Source organism: Lissotriton vulgaris, chromosome 2_1 (genome assembly GCF_964263255.1).
Source record: "Lissotriton vulgaris chromosome 2_1, aLisVul1.2, whole genome shotgun sequence".
Classification (NCBI taxonomy): Eukaryota; Metazoa; Chordata; class Amphibia; order Caudata; family Salamandridae; genus Lissotriton; species Lissotriton vulgaris.
The window spans coordinates 332,697,142-332,715,547 of NC_141687.1; the positions used below are offsets into that span (position 1 = coordinate 332,697,142).

At 45.5% G+C, this 18,406-nt stretch overlaps 1 protein-coding gene across 3 annotated transcripts in view; it reads right to left on the reverse strand.

Annotated features, from left to right (window-relative positions):
- The window catches only part of ABR (ABR activator of RhoGEF and GTPase), a 1,286,060-nt gene that overhangs the window by 556,091 nt on the left and 711,563 nt on the right, over positions 1-18,406 (reverse strand). For all 3 annotated transcript variants that reach the window (XM_086955070.1, XM_086955071.1, XM_086955072.1), the window contains exon 3: positions 15,673-15,777. In XM_086955070.1, coding sequence (XP_086811196.1) covers positions 15,673-15,777 — 105 coding nt within the window. The remainder of the gene's footprint in view (positions 1-15,672; positions 15,778-18,406) is intronic.

Sequence of the window (18,406 nt, forward strand, 5' to 3'; positions counted from 1 at the left end):
AACCCCCTCAGGGTCCTCCACGCCAACAGACTCAAAACGCACTTTGTCCGATCAGAACTTAGCCTCCTGATGGCTACCGACAGTGGAGCTGAAGACGACTCCGAACCCCTACCAGACCTCCTGAACGCCCTCGAAAAGGACGGCTCCGTGGAAGGAGTCAACCTTTCCTCCACCCTGACCCCAGAACAACGCTGAGATTGCCAAGAGCTATTGGGACAATTTGCCGATTTATTTTCTCTCACCCCCGGAGTCACCCCGTGGTGCGTCCACAACGTCGAAACCGGGGATAGCCTGCCTGTGCGACACCGGACCTACCGAGTTCCCGACCGATTTCGGACCTGCATTCAGTCTGAAGTGTCCAAAATGCTGGCTCTGGGGGTGGTCGAGCACTCCGACAGTTCATGGGCCAGCCCTGTCGTCCTGGTCCCCAAAGCCGCCGCCCCTGGCACTGCCCCCAAACTCAGATTTTGTGTGGACTACCGGGGGCTGAACGCCGTCACCCGGACAGACGCTCACCCCACCCCCCGGGCTGATGAACTGATCGACCGCCTGGGGGCGGCCCGCTACTTGAGCACCTTCGACCTGACCTCCGGCTACTGGCATATCGGACTCACACCAGGCGCCGAGGAGCGATCCGCTTTCTCCACCCCCGATGGCCACTACCACTTCAGGGTGATGCCCTTCGGGATGAAAAACGCCCCCGCCACGTTCCAGAGACTGGTGAATAAGGTGCTGGCGGGGCTCGAGGAGTTCAGCGCCGCCTACCTGGACGATATCGCGGTGTACAGGCTCCACTGGGCTGAACACCTCCAACACCTCCGGGAGGTCTTGGCAGCCCTCCGCCGGGCCGGATTGACCATAAAAGCAAGCAAATGCCAGATCGGCCAAGGTTCCGTGACCTACCTGGGGCACCAAGTGGGGAGCGGCCAGGTGGCCCCCCTCCAACCCAAGATCAACGCTATCCTGGCCTGGGAACCCCCGGTCATCCAGACAGAAGTCCGAGCCTTCCTGGGGCTCACTGGGCATTACCGGCACTTCATAAAGGACTATGGCAGTATTGTGAGCCCCCTCACGGAACTCACTTCCAAGAGACAGCCACAGAAGGTTCACCGGACCCCGAGTGTCAGACCGCCTTTGAGACCCTAAAGACAGCGATGTGCACCGCTCCCGTGCTCCAGGCCCCCGATTACAGCCGGGAATTCATAGTCCAAACGGATGCCTCCGATCACGGTGTCGGAGCAGTTCTCTCCCAAGCCAACGCCGAAGGAATTGATCATCCGGTCGCCTTCATTAGCCGACGGCTGCTGGCCCGAGAACAACGTTGGAGCACCATTGAGCGGGAGGCCTTCGCCGTGGTGTGGGCCCTCAAGAAACTCAGACCCTATCTCTTCGGCACCCACTTCCAGGTGCAAACTGATCACCGACCCCTGCGGTGGCTGATGCAGATGCGAGGGGAGAACCCGAAGTTGCTGCGCTGGTCCATCTCCCTACAAGGGATGGACTTCACGGTGGAGCATCGCCCCGGCAGCGACCACACCAACGCAGACGGCCTGTCCCGCTTCTTCCGCCTCGACGAGGAGAGTACCCAAGAGGATGGGTGACTCTCCCTGCCTTCAGCTGGGGGGGGACGTGTGCTGGACCCGGCCTCGTGGCGTGGTCCCACTCCTCCCGCATGGCGGGCCTGGGACGACAACCCCTGTCCTCCGGCCCAGGGCGACACCCTCCAACCTTCACGAGAGCCGCCCTCCGGGCGACCGCCGGCTCTCCCCCTCTCTAGAACTCGGCAACCCCTACTCGCCCCACTCTGCGGGTCCGACCCCTATCCCGGACCACCATCTCAGACCCCGACTCCATCTTGGATCCTCCACGACCAGGCCCCGTGGCCTCGGCCCGACCTCGGCCGTGGACCCAATGAAGTCCCGACATCGAGGCACCAAGTTCCAACCAGGTGGTAAAGCGGCCACTTGACGGAACAATGAGGAGAAGGGTTTCGATGGTCCTCCAGCCGTCCAGCGACGCCTGGTTTCGATCGCCTCCGGCCTCCCTGGGCGCTGGTTCCACCCCCCTGCTGGGTGTCTGAACACACTCATCCCGGCCCCTCCGACCCCCCAGGTGCGAGGGTCCGGACATCAAAGAACACCAGACCTATATCTGGGGCAGCCCTAGAGCAGGTCGGCAGTTGTATCCTGGAGTTGAGAGACCCCGAGACGAACTCATCCACGCGAAACCCGTAACCCCCCTTCTGGAGCCCTGCTGGGGCTGCCGCGGCCCATCTTCTTTGAAACCACCTTTGGAGCCCTGCTGGCGCTGCCGCGGCCCATCTTCGTTGAAACCACCTTTGGAGTCCTGCTGGCGCTGCCGCGGCCCATCTTCGTTGAAACCATCTTCTGGAGCCCTGCTGGCGCTGCCCATCTTCGTTGAAAACACCTTTGGAGCCCTGCTGGCGCTGCCGCGGCCCATCTTCGTTGAAACCACCTTTGGAGCCCTGCTGGCGCTGCCGCGGCCCATCTTCGTTGAAACCATCTTCTGGAGCCCTGCTGGCGCTGCCGCGGCCCATCTTCGTTGAAACCACCTTTGGAGCCCTGCTGGCGCTGCCGCGGCCCATCTTAGTTGAAACCATCTTCTGGAGCCCTGCTGCCGCGGCCCATCTTTGTTGAAACCACCTTTGGAGCCCTGCTGGTGCTGCCGCGGCCCATCTTCGTTGAAACCATCCTTGGAGCCCCGCTGGCGCTGCAGCGGCACGACCTGGAGGAACCCTCCCCGGCTCGAGGATTGAGAGCTGAGCGAAGGGTATCCCCGTACCAGGCTGGTACCAAGACTGTCCCGCTACCCCCTTCCCTCAGTGACTAAACCCGAGAGGACCCCTTGGTCCAGTTGAACCTGTACCGTTATGATTACCTGCCTTAATTGTTCATAAAAACGTTAAGAATCTATCCTTGTGTGGTGTCCATCTGTAGTGGAGGGATTGCTCGTCTGTACGATCCTAGGGGAGGAACCTCGCCAGGAGGCCTCTCGACTTCGCTCGACCAATTCTAAGATCCCCTTTCTAACACCTGCCCACAAGCGGATACTCCAGCACATTAGAGCTATCAGTGGTAAAGATCAGGCCTACCCTGTCGCCAGGCATTTCGAGCAAAGCCATGAAGGGAATCCGAGCTACCTCCAATATTTTGTTATTGATACAGTGTTACCACTCAAATGTAATCGAGAGGCTAAATTAAGACTCCTGGAGACACAGTATATATTGGAGCTCAATATCAAGAACCCGGCTGGGTTGAATGCTAGCGAGGACCTATACACCTGCCTTTAAGTCCCTTTTATATGCAGTAAGGTTCCAAGGTTACACTTTATAAGGACATGACTGTGTTGGTGTATACAGGGTGTAACCGTAGAAAACAGGATTTTTAAGGTTTCTCCTCTTTTTAATGTAATGTGTATTGAAGATGATAAAATGTAAGAAAAAATACATGCACCTTTTTTAATTAGGGTTATTAAAACATTTTCACACTTTTTTTACACATTTTTAGGACAGGCAAGGTATAATATACAGGATTGACATGATTGACAGTATAGTCTATTGGCCCACTTGGGCACAATTCTGCATGGCACTTTATCAGTAATATAAGCTAAGCTAATTCAGGTCATTAAAACTGATCACTTATTAATTTCATCAATTGCTTCAATGGGGTTTATTTATTTATTTATTCATTGGGTTTTAAAAGAAACAATACTTTTTTAACCTTTGTATTATTATATACTTATTGCCCGTGAATGTTTACATTATGAATACAATTTTGCCCTTTGTATCGAGACATTAATGCTGCTTTAAGTAACTTTAGAGTGTCTATGCATTTGCAGATTGTTGTCATTTCCTGTTACTCGCACTTTAAATGCCGTCCTTTCTTTCCGGAATTCGTCATGTGATCAAGACCCGAATGGGGGTCGAAACTCGTTATGGCGGACTTGCTGGGCACAAATAATGCACCTTGATTGGCACCAAGAACCTTGGGTCCGCTTATCGTCATTTTTTGTCTATGAAAGACAACTGTTGGTGGCGAAGCTTTTATATATAAATATATATTCATGGAAAAAAACATAGGTTTCAGACATGTTATAGTTAGGAATTAGCATTAAAAAAATGAAGAATTTAAAGTGGCTCACTAAATATATGGGATAGTGATTAAACTGTGTGAATACCTGTATCACTCTATCGCTTGTTGTGTAAACTACTACATACGTTGGTTACTAGCTATGTGAAAGTCTATATTAGTTATTAATTGGTTAAGTGAATATTTGTATGGGATAGTGAATGAATGTGTATGTGGTTGGGTGGGAGGTGTGTGACTGTCCAAAGATGTGTAAATAGTTGATTTAGTAGGTATATGAGGTTAAGACTGTATGTGGAAACAGTTGTTTGCGTGAGTGATTCTCTTTATGGGTGTGGTGATGAGTAAATATATTTTCAATGATACATGTCCAAGAAATATAAAAGGCAGTGTATGTGACTGTTGCGGTATATAAATAAGTATACATAAGACTCAGTGATTGTATGAGTGATGTATGGATAACTGTATACTTGTAATAGTGATTTTATAACACACTAATAATGAGTTACTATATATATCAATAAATACAGTGGTGTTTGTGTAAGTGTGTAGCTTAGTAAATATAAGTATGATCAATTGTTTGCCTAAGTGAGTAGGATGACTGCATAAGTAAATAGGATGTGTGCTGGTGTGTAATGTTGATGTAGGTGTATAAGTATATTTAATAGTGTTCTATTGATCTTTGTTATCATGTATGAGTGAATCTATAGGTAAGTGTTTAGAGGTGTGTGCAGATGTAGGAATCACTGAGTGGGTTTTTAGAAACTTGTATTGGTGTGTCAATGGTTTCAAATATGGTACTCCATATTTTATAATGAGTTTTGAAAGGTTATACTAGTGTATGTTAAGATGTATCAGATTGTCACGTGACGATGTCATCAGTGATGTCACCAGTGATGTCATTTGAGATGTCATCAGTGATGTCACTGACCATGTCATGATTGATGTAATATGTGACATCATCAGCAGTGGATTGCGGGCGTGCGAGTTATAGTACAACTAACTATACGGGAGAATTTCAATGGTTTTTTATGAGTGAAATGTCCAACTAACTATAACACCCCTAAAACCTAATGTTTTTTCAGTGAATTTCTAAGGTTTTTTAAATGTGAATTCCTAACGATAACATGTCTGAAACCTATGGTTTTTTTCAGTGAATTTCAAAGGTTTTGTAAATGACAATTTTTAAATGTATTAATTCTATTTTTTTTATACTGATTTACTACATTTTTTAAACTATTTTTAGATATTTTATTTTTTAAATTACATTATAATTACATTATACATTACATTATAAAATATACTTTCTCAGAATGAAGTACTTTAGTTTAAATACTTTGCAAATAGGTAATAGACTTTTAAGTACAGTAGTTACAGTTGTTGTAATGTGCAACACAATTTCAGACACAATGCAACATTGAGCTCAATGTGAATTTCTAGTTAAATGCAATTAGTTACTTTTTGGATTACTTTTCTAACCACAGGACTACATCCTAGATTCAGTCCTGGGACATCTCCTGTAAACAGTTGAGTAAAAACGTTTTAGTTACAGTAGTGATTTTTAAGGAATATTATTGTATTTTAAAAGTTGACACTTCAAAACTTTTTCACATAGAATCACCAATGTGATACTATGGGAGGAAGTTCACTTATCAGGTAAGTAGTGTAAACGTTATTTTGTCTTACTCAATGGTGGATCCTGGTTCCAGCACGGGTGCATCTCTTGTAAACAGTCGAAAGAATGCGTTTAAGTCGTACAGGCAATTTTTAAGGAATATTATTAGTTTGTGAAAATTGACACTTAGAAACTTTTCTGGTGAAAACCACACAATGGATTCCTATGGAATGAAATACAAATTACTTGTAAGTACGCTTAGAATTACTTTTCAGGGTCAGTGATGGGCTCAAAGATGCAGCACTGACGTCTCTCCTGATAACAGGAGAGTAAATCGGAATTTGTAGTTCGGCTGATTTTAGAGGAATATTTGTACGTTTCAAAAATCGACACTTAGAAACTTTTCTGCTGAAAACCACACAATGGATTCCTATGGAAGGAGATACAAGTTACTAGTAAGTATGCTTAGAATTACTTTTCAAGGTCAGTGCTGGGCTAAAAGACGCAGCACTGGGTTCTCTCCTGATAACAGGTGAGTAAATCGTTATTCGTAGTTCGGCTGATTTTAGCGGAATATTTGTTCAATGGTGAAGGAAGCGGGTGGGGCCTCTGGTGACATGTGTGCAAACACGCCCTGTGGCGCGTTTTAAGTTGGGGAATTAACTCCTCTTCAATCCTGCGGTCCCCTGGGGGCCAACTAGCCCACCAGGTACCTCCAGTATGCGCCAGGGAGCTACGATGCAGAGAGGTGTTCAGAGGCCACGCCCTTTTTTAACAACACTTTGCAACGCAGCTCCCTGGAGCTTAGTGGACGTACCTGGTGGGCTAGTTGGCCCCTAGAGGACCTCTGGATTGAAGAGGAATTAATTCCCAAACTTAAAACGCGCCACAGGGCGTGTTTGCACACATATCACCTCAGGCTCCACCCCCTACCTTCACCACTGTGCAAACGCGCCCCGTGGCGCGTTTTAAGTTGGGGAATTAAGTCCCCTTGAATCCTGAGGTCCCCTGGCGGCCAACTAGCCCACCAGGTACCTCCAGTAAGCGCCACAGAGCTGCGTTGCAGAGAGGTGTAAAAAGGGGCATGGCCTCAGAATACCTCTCTGCAACGCAGCCCCCTGGCGGATACTTGAGGTTCCTGGTGGGCTAGTTGGGCCCCAGGGACCCCCAGTATTCAAGGGGAATGCGTTCCCCCTCTGCAAACGTGCCAGGGGACGCATTTTCAGAGTGGTGCAAGGAGGGGGCGAACCGGTTAAAAAAAAAAAAAATGTAAAGAAGGGGGGCTGTGTTGCCCCCCTTCTTTTTCTAATTATTTGGCCCTGGGGACCCCAGGGCCTGTCCCAATTTTTATTTAAAAAAATATATATATCGGGAAGGGGGCCGCGAGGCCCCCCTCTCAAGGCCATAATTTGCCCCCGGGGAGCCCATCCCCCGGGGCATGGTCCTTTTAAAAAAAAAAAGTATTATTTTGGAGGGGGGCAGCCTTGCCCTCCTCCTGTGGCCACTACTAGCCCCAGGGACTCCATCCCCGCGGGGCTGGCCCTCTTCGTTGGGTGCCATGGGGGGGGGTCCCCAATCCCCAATCCCCCCACAGTTCCAGACGGCTCCCCGCCTCCTGCTGGAGCCGGCATTGCTTTTCCATATGGGGAGCAGCTGCTCCCCATATGGAAAAGCAATCTGCTTTCCTATTTGGAAGAGTGAGCCGGTTTCCTGCTCTCTCTTCCAAATAGGAAAGCAGTTTGCAATGCCAGGGTGGGAGCCGCGAGGCTCCCGCCCTGTCATTGCAAATGGCAGTGTCCCGGGGTGGGCACCCCAGGACACTGCAGGAGCTGGCCCTGGGGGGTGGCGGTCCCCAGGGTCTGTACAAGACTCCAGGAGGGGGGCTGCACGGCCCCCCTCCAACATTTGTAAGTAGCCCCGGGGGGTGGCGGTCCCCGGGGCTGGAGGGTCTGAGAGCCCCCCGTACATAATTTTAAAAAGCCCCGGGGGGTGGCAGTCCCTGGGGCTGGGGGGCTCCTCTGGGCCCCCTTTACATATAGTCCATTGCCCCCGGGATTTGGCCCCTCTAGGGGCTAAAAACCAAAGATGCATGGGAGCCCGCACTTCTTTTTATAAAAACATTTCAGTCTAAATTGGCGCTGGGTGCGCGAATTTCGACGATTTTTAAAAAAATGTAAATGCTTTTTTTGGCCCTGGGGGTCCTTGTGGGACCCCCTGAGCAGGCCTAGGGGGTCAGGGTGTTTCTACTCTGTCCCCTTTTGGTATTTTCTGTGTCGTTTTTTCTTTGGTTTCTTGTGCCTCGGTTCTACCGAGGCACAAGATGGCTGCCAACACTTCCTGATTTGGAGTGTTGACAGCCAATTAAAATGCACGCTCGTGCACGGCAGGGTGCGCGTAGGCTGTGCTTAGGGTACGCGGATAGGTCCACGGATCCACCGCGCCCATATACATATAAATGACTAACTGTCATTTTCTCAGGAACTACTGAACGGATTTACACCAAATAAGCAAAAGGCACGAGTCTGAACCAGGAACTACCTCTTTGCCAAATTTGGTCTAATTTCATTCAGCAGTTCGGGCTGTAGCTGCGGCTAAAGGTCCTATGGGAAATTGCATGGGGAAAACGTGTTTTCGGACCCCCCCTTTTTTCCTCGGCCCCCGCTTGATGAATCATCGTGAAACTTTCAGGATAGGAGCGGACCGGAGCTGGCCAAAAGTTTGGAAAATTTCGTCAATCGGCGTCAAAGTTATTGCAAATAGAATGTTGCGGATTTCCTATGGGTAATAGGTCCTAACTATAACTACCTACTGGCTAACGCCAGTAGGTAATATATATTATATATATATGTCCATAACCATACTAATATAATAAAGAGAGAGCCCAAACCTTTGAGGCGGGTAATCTCAGGAACCACAGCACCAATCACAACACCCAATACAGCGTTGGAAAGGGCAGTTGCAGCAGAAGGACATAGGCTATGCAGACGCCCACCATATACATTTAAAAGGTAAAAGAACCGTGCCAGCAAAGTAGTCCCTTGTGGGCATGTCTGCATTGTGCTGGGGGCGTGTGGTACGTTCTGCCCTTCATGCCATGTCTCATATAGTGTGCTAATCCCACCCTGCTCCCTGAAAATACCCCTGCACCACATAATCATAACCCACCCTTACTCCTTAAAATACCCCAACACCCTTAAACACTAATCTATCTTAACCCTATAAATATACCCTGTACCCCAAAACCCAAGCCTATCCCTAAACCCTAAAAATACCCCTGTACTCCAAAACCCAAACCTAGCCCTGAACCCTATAAATACCCCTGTACCTCAAGACCCAAACCTACCCCTGAACCCTAAAAATACCCCTGTACCCCAAAACCCAAACCTAGCCCCGAACCCTAAACATAACCCTGTACCCCAAACCTACCCCTGAACCCTAAAAATACCCCTGTAACCCAAACCTAGCCCTGAACCCTAAAATACCCCTGTACCCCAAAACCCAAACCTAGCCCTGAACCCTAAAAATACCCCTGTACCCCAAAACCCAAACCTAGCCATGAACCTTTAAAATACCTCTGTACCCCAAAACCCAAACCTACCCCTGACCCCTTAAAATACCCCTATACCCCAAAACCCAAACCTAGCCCTGAACCCTAAAAATATCCCTGTACCCCAAAACCCATACCTATCCCTAAACCCTAAAACTATCCCTATACCCCATAACCCAAAAATATATCTGAACCCTTAAAATACCCAAACTCCCCTAAACATATACCTCAGTCCCCCAAAACATATACCCCTATACCCATACTTACCTTATCCAAACATTAACAAAAACATGCTTTTACCATTCATGCATTTACAACAAATTTCGTTGTAAATGTATACGTGGTAAAAGCATATAAAATGCGTTATAATGGCATTACGGAGTCATGGTACTTTTGTAATGAAAGTATGCGGAGTGATGGTATGTGGAAAGAAAGTTGCGGAATAATGGGTGTTTACCCTTCCCCGGTAAGTACATTGGTGGCACAGCGGCCCACATCTCCAGCAACATACTCATATTTTTTCACCACCCATTTGAAAAATGCACAGGTCTCTCTCAGTGATGGCCAGCACGACATACACTTTTATACACACCTCCCGCCACAAATTCTAGAATTGCGAACTTTAGAGCTGGGGAGCTATGTTCGAATCTCGGCATCAGCTAAACATCCTGTGATTCCAGGCAAATCTCTTTGTCTCCCCGTGCCTACCACAAATTAATGTGTTCTTCTGTAATGTAAATTGTGCTCATGCCATGTTGTCTAGTTCGCGCTATATAATATTGCAAGGAAAAATAAAGTAGGGAAACTCGAGTTCACACACCACTGAACGCGCACTCTTAAGTGCATCAGCAGTGCACTGTGAATCGGAGCGTTTCACAGGCCAGTCACAGATAAGAAATGCTATCAAAACGAAATCCTACAAAACAATATACTACTGGCCGGCAGCAATTCATACCCGGACAACGTCGGGACGGGCTGCTTATATATATATATATATATATATATATATATATATTTATATTCACTGAAAAAACCATAGGTTTGACACCAGTTATAGTTAGCTGGAAATTTTACTGACATAAAACCATTGAAATTCCCATGTTATAGTTAGTTGGACTCACTATAACTTGCGCACCTGCAATGCAATGCTGATGACGTCACATATTACATCACTCATGACATGGTCAGTGACATCACTCATGACATCACTGATGACACCATCCAGTGAATGCGTGTCTTTCTGTAAAATAAATATGTTTTATATATGTATTTGTAAAGGTCGATGGAAGAATACTTTTTAAATAAGTGTCTAAATGGATGTTTTTTTTTAATTGATTGGTTAACTGGCTAATTAAGTGTATCTTAGTGAATACATATATTAGCGAGTAATGTTTAAATATTTAAATATATGTATCAGTGTTTCACTTTGTGTATAAGTGGCTACATGGGTTGGTGAGTAGCTACATGTGTGTGTCTACGGGTTATTAGATGTTTTTTTTTAGTATCAGTATGAGTGTCTGTATGGTTTGGTGGGGGTATTACTTAGCACATAGATGCATCAATGACTGACTCACTGTTTCTATGTGTTTTGAAGACAGCATATGTGCAGGACTGTATGGGTGGATGAGTGTTATATGTGTGTGTTAGTGAGTGAATGACTGTCTCACTAGTGTCTTTATCAGTAACTACATATGTTTTAATCTAGTATATGTGAGTATTGATGTATATAAGTGAGTATATGTGAGAGTGAGAGATTGTAAGAGTTCCTGCTTAAATAAGTATTTGTTTCTATAAGTGATTGTTTAAGAGTGTAAGTATGTGTAAGTTTCCTTAGAAGTAATGTGCTAGTGTGTGTATAGCTGTATATGCAAATAAATGGATGTTCAATAGTTTATTTTCATGTGTGAGGATGTGTGTGAGTAACTTTTGGATGACTGTCAGTGTGTAACAGGATGTATATGTGTATCACTACATATGATGAGTGAGTATATGTATGAGTGACTATATAGAACTGTTGCTGAATGAGTGGATGTGTATGTAGATGGTGGAATTACTGAATTGGTTGTTGTAACTGGTATGGGTATCTCCATTTTTTGGAAAATGTTAGTTTCTATTTTTGAATATGTGTTTCAAGGGTTACATTACACTGAAAGGAGGTCTGTCAGTCTGTCACAAGGATGGTGTCATCAGTGATGTCATGAGTGATGCCACTGACCATGTCATGAGTGATGTAATATGTGACGTCATCAGCAGTGCATTGCAGGCGCGCAAGTTATAGTGAGTCCAACTAACTATAACGTGGGAATTTCAATGGTTTTATGTCATTAAAATTTCCAGCTAACTATAACTGGTGTCAAACCTATGGTTTTTTCAGTGAATTTAATAGGTTTTTTAAATGCAAATTCCTAACTATAACTGGTGTGAAACCTATGGTTTTTTCAGTGAATTTCATAGGTTTTTAAATGCTAATTCCTAACTATATATAGGGCCTCAAACCTATGTTTTTTTCAGTGAATTTCAAAGTTTTTTTAATAGCAAATTTCTATTGCTATCAAATATAATATTTTTTATAATGAATCATATATTGAATATTTTTGTAATACTATATTTTGTATATGTATATTTTTTTTGCCCTTGAGTGCTCCCGGTGCGCGTACCGGTGAGCGCACCGGTAAGCGCAGTCTAGCGGCGCGTACCGGTGAGCATCCCGTTAGCGCTATTGCCGCGAACGAAAACATCATTGTGACGTATCGCGTAGCCGCGTCCGCGTGATACGCACGGCGTAAGCGTACCCGGAAGCACCCAAGCGCATACCAACACGCTACATAAGCCGTAAGCGCGTCGGGTCATGTGACCTAAAAATAACACTTTTTATTGGTTCAGGACAGTTTTGGTTTCCAAATGATGAAAGCCCGGGTCATGTGACCTGAAAATAACACTTTTCATTGGTTCAGGACAGTTTTGTTTTCCTAATGATGAAAGCCCCCACCCTTTTTTCCTCATTCTCACTTTGTACTTTGAGTGAGGAAGACCTGTTTCCAGAGCTATTCGTACCTATTTGTACTGAGAAATGGCTACAGTAGCAGCAGCAGCAGGAGCATCTCAGCCACCACTACCACCACCACCACCACAAGGACCACCACAACACCACAGTGGAGGAGATGAGGAGGAGGAGGAGGAGGAGAGGCGGCGCTACCTGCCAGAAGGTACTACCCCCTACAAGCCAAAGGAGCACATTGTCTGGGAGTTTTTTAAAATCCCAAGGGGCCAAAAGAAAGTAAATGCGCCAAAGGTGATTTATCTGATCTGTGGCACTGTACTTTCCAGGGGGAACTCTGCCAAAAAATATTCTTTTGGCAACAACACCATGATTCGCCACATGAAACGCCGGCACCCTAACAACTATAGTGCGGCAGAGGTCAGAGAACTGACCAGAAACCCTCCCCAATCTTCTCCCAGCACCTCCCAAAGTACCCAACCCACTTTATCGGGACCAGAGACAAGGGAGATGGTCCCAAACATCCAAACCCAGTTTGGAAATTTCAAAATAGTGTGCATATTTTGTGGGCGTACAATTTGCTATGGTGAGCAAAGTGTTAAACTCATCAACCGTGCTGGTGACAACCACAAGTGCCCAAAGAAACCTTAATTTTTTCCTGGTTTTTTTTGCTCCAGTTGAGCCGTTTACAATTCCCCGTTTTTTGTTTATCCCCATAAAAATTCTAAAGAAAATATAAAATTGTTCATAAAAGCCAAAAAAAGTACAAAATGTTCAAAAAAACAATAAATAGAGTAAAAAAAACAGTTCTTTTTAGAACTACCTCCAATTTATAAAACAATGCTACATTTTTTAAAAACTCTGTCATTCTTTTTTCCCCATGGTACGCTCCCCGGTACGCTCCCCGGTGCGCGTACCTGGCGCTCCCCTGGCGCAAATCGAAAAAAAAAAGATGGTTTTTTTGCTCCGCGGGGCACTTTTATGGCCCCCATATCAAACCTAGGGGGTCAGGGGGGTCTACCCTGCATTCTTTTGGTAATTTCCCCCTTTGTTTTTGCCACCTCTTGTGTCTCGAACCTACCGAGACACAAGATGGCGGCCGCACCGGACTGTTTGGAATGTTGACAGACACCTGACAGCCAATCAGCTTTCCGCGCGTAGCGCGCTGGTAAACGCTGGTACCGGGGTGCGCTTATGGATATATATATTTTTTTGAACCACTGGAGCACATATCTTGAGACATAGCAAAGGCACATCGGGCTACCAGTCCCTACAATTTGCCAAGTTTGGTGGAAATCCATTCAGCCGTTCGGGCTAAAAGTGAGTTCGACTGCCCTATGGAAATTACGTTTTGGGACCCCCCCTTTTATCTCAGCCCCCGCTTGACGAATTCCCCCCAAACCTTCAGGAAAGGAGCGGAGCGCAGCGAGGCAAATTTCAGGAAATTTTCAGGCAGATTCCTCAACCGGCGGCAAAGTTATTCCCAATAGAATGTTGCGGCTTCCCTATGGAAAACAATCCTAACTAGAACTACCTACTGGCGACCGCCAGTAGGTGATATATATATATATATATTCCGACCTATTCAGGCGTTGCAGTGTGTGTGTGTGTGTGTATATATATATATATATATATATATATAACATCGCCCGTTGAGAGATCAATAATAAATCTGCCTTGCCGACAGCCTGGGGTCTGTGTCTTCATTTCGTCGTGTGTTCGGAAGAGGTGAAGATTGTTGATATATATATATATATATATATATAGATAGATATATATATATATATATTCCGACCTATTCAGGCGTTACAGCTCAACTGAGGTGGGCTATGATCCCAGTTCATTTCAGCTGTCAGTCAATATGTTTCAGTCTTGGGGTGCTACAAGGACATCGTCTTGGTTGCCATTCATTGCTACGGATATCTCTCTTTAAATACTCAAGCCATTCAATAACCTATTATTAGTTCCGACTTTAGACATTCAGATCTCTTGGCCTCAATTCCTGTAAATGTCACCTGGAATAGTGACATATATTTAACTGCATGTTCTTTATTTTTGGTTTTGGATGGCGACCAGGTATACACTGCTAGAGCATGAATTCAAACAAACCTCCCAAAGCTCTGTATTGCCTGTACTTCCATACCACATGTAGAAAATTCGACAATTCAAAGTAGCATCAGATTTTCTATGAAGCAGTGTCTGAGTCAAGTAGGTCTTGTGCATAAACATAACAAGTGCAAATTTAACATTTCTCCCACTGTTGAGCAACATCCCTGTATCCAAAAAGCCTCAGATGATTCTCGTTTTAGCTTTTGGGAGCCTGGAAGTTCCAAGGCCTCAGCTTCCACTGAGGCTGCAGTGGACTTCATCAACCTCTTTGACACCCAACCCTTGAACGGGGACATCAGCCAGACCCCAGTGCATTCTTCAGGCACAGTCTCTTGCGAAACTTATAGTTACATTTCAAAAGAGTATCCCCAAAGGCATTTTAACAAAAAGGCTTCTCTCTGTTAGGAGCCTCGTCCAACCATCCCCACAGAAAATGAAGTTGTGCCACAACATAGTAGCACTCGAGTCTGGAAGAGCCCCTCTGGTCTCTGATATTTAGTCAAACCCTGTTTCCGAGCCAGCACTTCTCCATTCAGTTAACATTTTAATCTTTTTAAACAGTGATCTTGTAGCTGGCATACCACTCCCTGAAACAAACACAGTAACCTGGGAGTATGATCATCTTTGCCAAGGGCACTTGGCCTTCATCAAGAGTGGTAAGTTGCCGAAACATGATTGAGCATTTCACCCTTCTGATGCCTGTCCCAGCATTAAGGTCATCTCAGTGTCTCTGGGGTGCGTACTTACTATACCTAAATATTTTAATACTCCCGGTTGCAATTTGAACCCCAGGTCTGGAAGTTTGTTTTCACCTCAATATTACTAGTGGGAACAACCTTGATTTTGACCTGTTGGTGCACAGAATCAAGAGGTCCGAAATGTCTCCATTATGCACGCCGGTATGGGGTCAATGTACTGGGGTCCCATGCACTTATTAATGTGACGTATGTTTTGTTTTGGTTCCTTAATTGTTTTCACATGAAACTCATGGCCGGAGAGTAGGGGACCACTTTACATACACAAATAAATATGATACAGTTAACACATCACTATACACCAGCCAGCACCCTCTTTAGTGCTTTCACTTCCAATATCATACACTTGTGAGCGCAGTGGGAAATGGCAGCACACCAGGCAGTAGGACATAGCAACACCTAGTGGCGCTAAATACATGGGACAATGGTACACAAAACCTAATGATTTTGCGTCCTCAGATCTCTCTGCAGCCAGGTTGAAGGGGAGACGGGTGTCCAAACCTGAACCAATGAGGGCGCAGGGATTCAAGCTCTATACTTACCAAAAGTAGGGCTTCCAGTTGGTTTATGTAGATCTCTTCACTGGCTAGGAATCCAGACAGGACAAGCTTTCTCATCACCAGACCCTTCTCAGAGTCATTCTCGCCCTAAGGAAAAAGAATGGAAGATCATTAATTGAGATTCAAGACCTCATGCTCTTCTCTAGGTTACAAACACTCTCTTGTTGCCTGTCAAGCACAATGTCTACTACCCGATGAAGGGCACGGCTGTGGCGTCAACTCTGCAGGTCACTGGAGAGCTGTGCTTGGGTGCAGAGATTCTTTACGATCTGGAAGTGCCAGAGCTGGGGGACCCTGAACATATCCCTAATCAATGCGCACCAATGGCATTCGATGACTTCGCACCACAAAAGAAAACCCTTGGGCCTGGAAACATTACTTGCCTTCTTTATTAAGCGACCACTAAATAAGGAGAATTCTTTTTTAGGACAGAGGATTTTCTTAGGACAGAGGCCGCTTGTGACAAATGCTATAAGTGAAAAGTGGTTCTGTCACTCTTAGAAATCAAAAATGACCTTTATACAATTATGTCTCTCCAAACGGATGAGAACAGTCACCAAATGAAAGAGCAAATTACACCTTATGTCCAAACCAAAAAACGCAAAATTCTTCTATTATTTTGCACAATATATTTATTATATCAGTATTTAGAAAGGTGAGTGCAAGCTAATTTAAATACATATATTTACATACACACAGAACAGTTCTTCTGCTATGACATTTAATACTTGAGTGAGCACCAACATTTAAATATTTACATGTCACGACACATTACACAAAATACATGGACATATGCTACAAAGAAAAATGATATCTGAACACAGTGCGAAGTTTTGAAAAAAGATGAGAGATCAACCCAGTGAGCGATTAATTAAATTATTTCTTTGTTATCCTGGGTGATCATCAACACTTGGCAATAAAGCGTTGACGTTTCGACCCCTGAGAAATGTGCGATATTATAACCGTCTAGGTGGGGCCTTCCTCTGGACTAACTAGAAGATCTGTGTGTAGCTTTAGTAGGGCTTCCACCCGGTCATATATTCGTGGCACGGTAGTCCTAGTCGCATGCTACTAGTGATCCGGTCACTTCAACAAGGAATAATCTTGGATGCCATTCCTCCGGTGTCTGGTGCACGGGGCTCCATGGGGAAATCTCAATCAAAAAGGGGAGGGTGACTCCAAGGGGCCTTCCGCCTCCTCACACGACCCTCCTATCGTCTTCCAAGGCCTGTTAATCGCCTTTGGAAACTTGAGTTTAAATGTGTTCCTTTGATTAGGAGCGACGGGCAACCCTTGTCCTCCGTGTCTGTTCCTAAAGCGACACATGAGCAGGCTTAATTTGTCCCACTGTGCCACGCTCTTTTTTAATCCTAACCCTGGGTCACCCATATGAGGAGGTTCCCCAATTATGAAGCATGCCACGCTTGGTGTTTGAGGTAAACCATCCTAAGAAAGAAAATCTCCTGGTTGGTGGTCCTTTTATCTGCGAGGCTAGTAATCTTGACAGAAGACCCAAGGGTTTACTTTTGTGTTGCGATTTAGGACGTAGAGGAGCCAACACTTGCGGGTTTTTAAATCTCCTCAAGCCCCCTTATGTGAAACAATTCACTGAGTTCTGACAGTGAGCCTACAGCCCATCTCTGCCACCAGGAGAATCACAGACATGTGTCTCTACTGTGGGAGGAACAGGGCACAAGTTACGTGAACATCTTCTCCTAAGTGATCTTAAGTGTCTGAACTTCGCAGAACAGCCAGTAAATCACTGTGTCCGGGGTCAGAGAAATTGGGATAAATTACTTTTTTTTTCTTTGAAATAAAAGCTCTATTTGTAACACTAACACCATAAAATAGAGAGGTTGGCTTCTATATTCTTAATGGAACATGAGGCGGTTCTCTGCACCTAGAACATCATGTGAATTTAACACAGTGAGAACTGTGTAAGACGTTACTGTATTGTGCTAATGAACATAACATGCAATGAAGAATTTGTTTTGCATAAGTAAATCAGTAGATGAAAATGCAAACAGTTATGTACAAAGCTGCGGTCACATCTCACACAGGAACACCTGCTAAGGGACAAATGCTTCTGCGGCCTCTTTTGTTCTTTGTCTGGGCCTTGAACCCACAAAGACTCTGCATTGTGCAGCGGGTGCACACTTTTGCATACAGAAAGGTCACTAGACCCACAATGAAGCAAATTTTGCATCTTTCCAAGGAAAAAAAGGCATGTAAATGAAACGGAATCACAGTTCTTACGGTGACAGCATCATGATATTAAATAAGTCAATGTGAATTTGCCCTCTGCCAGCACGTGCGAGCCTGCCAGCAGTGCATTTACATTTATGTGTGGAATAGCCATCTAGCAGCATGCAGGTTTGGCCTCCAGCAACATCTGCGATCTGAGTATGTGCATGTATGTGTGGGGGAGGCACCTCTACCAGCGTGTGTGGGGAGGAGTAGCACTCTAGCAATGCATGCCTGTACATGCGTTCTTGTAGCATGTGTGGTTTGCCCTCTAGTAGCAAGAATTAATCTGCCCTCTACTAATGTGTAAAGGTGCACCTCCCCTCTATACATAGGTGCATGATTGACAAAACAAAGCTAAAGCTTCAACTCCATGTTCTCCAAGAAGTGATCGATTGGGTACTCATTTTGGATCAGTTGTAACAAATAATGTGCCTGTTTGGTATCTGTTGCTCCAAGTTCCTATACCATG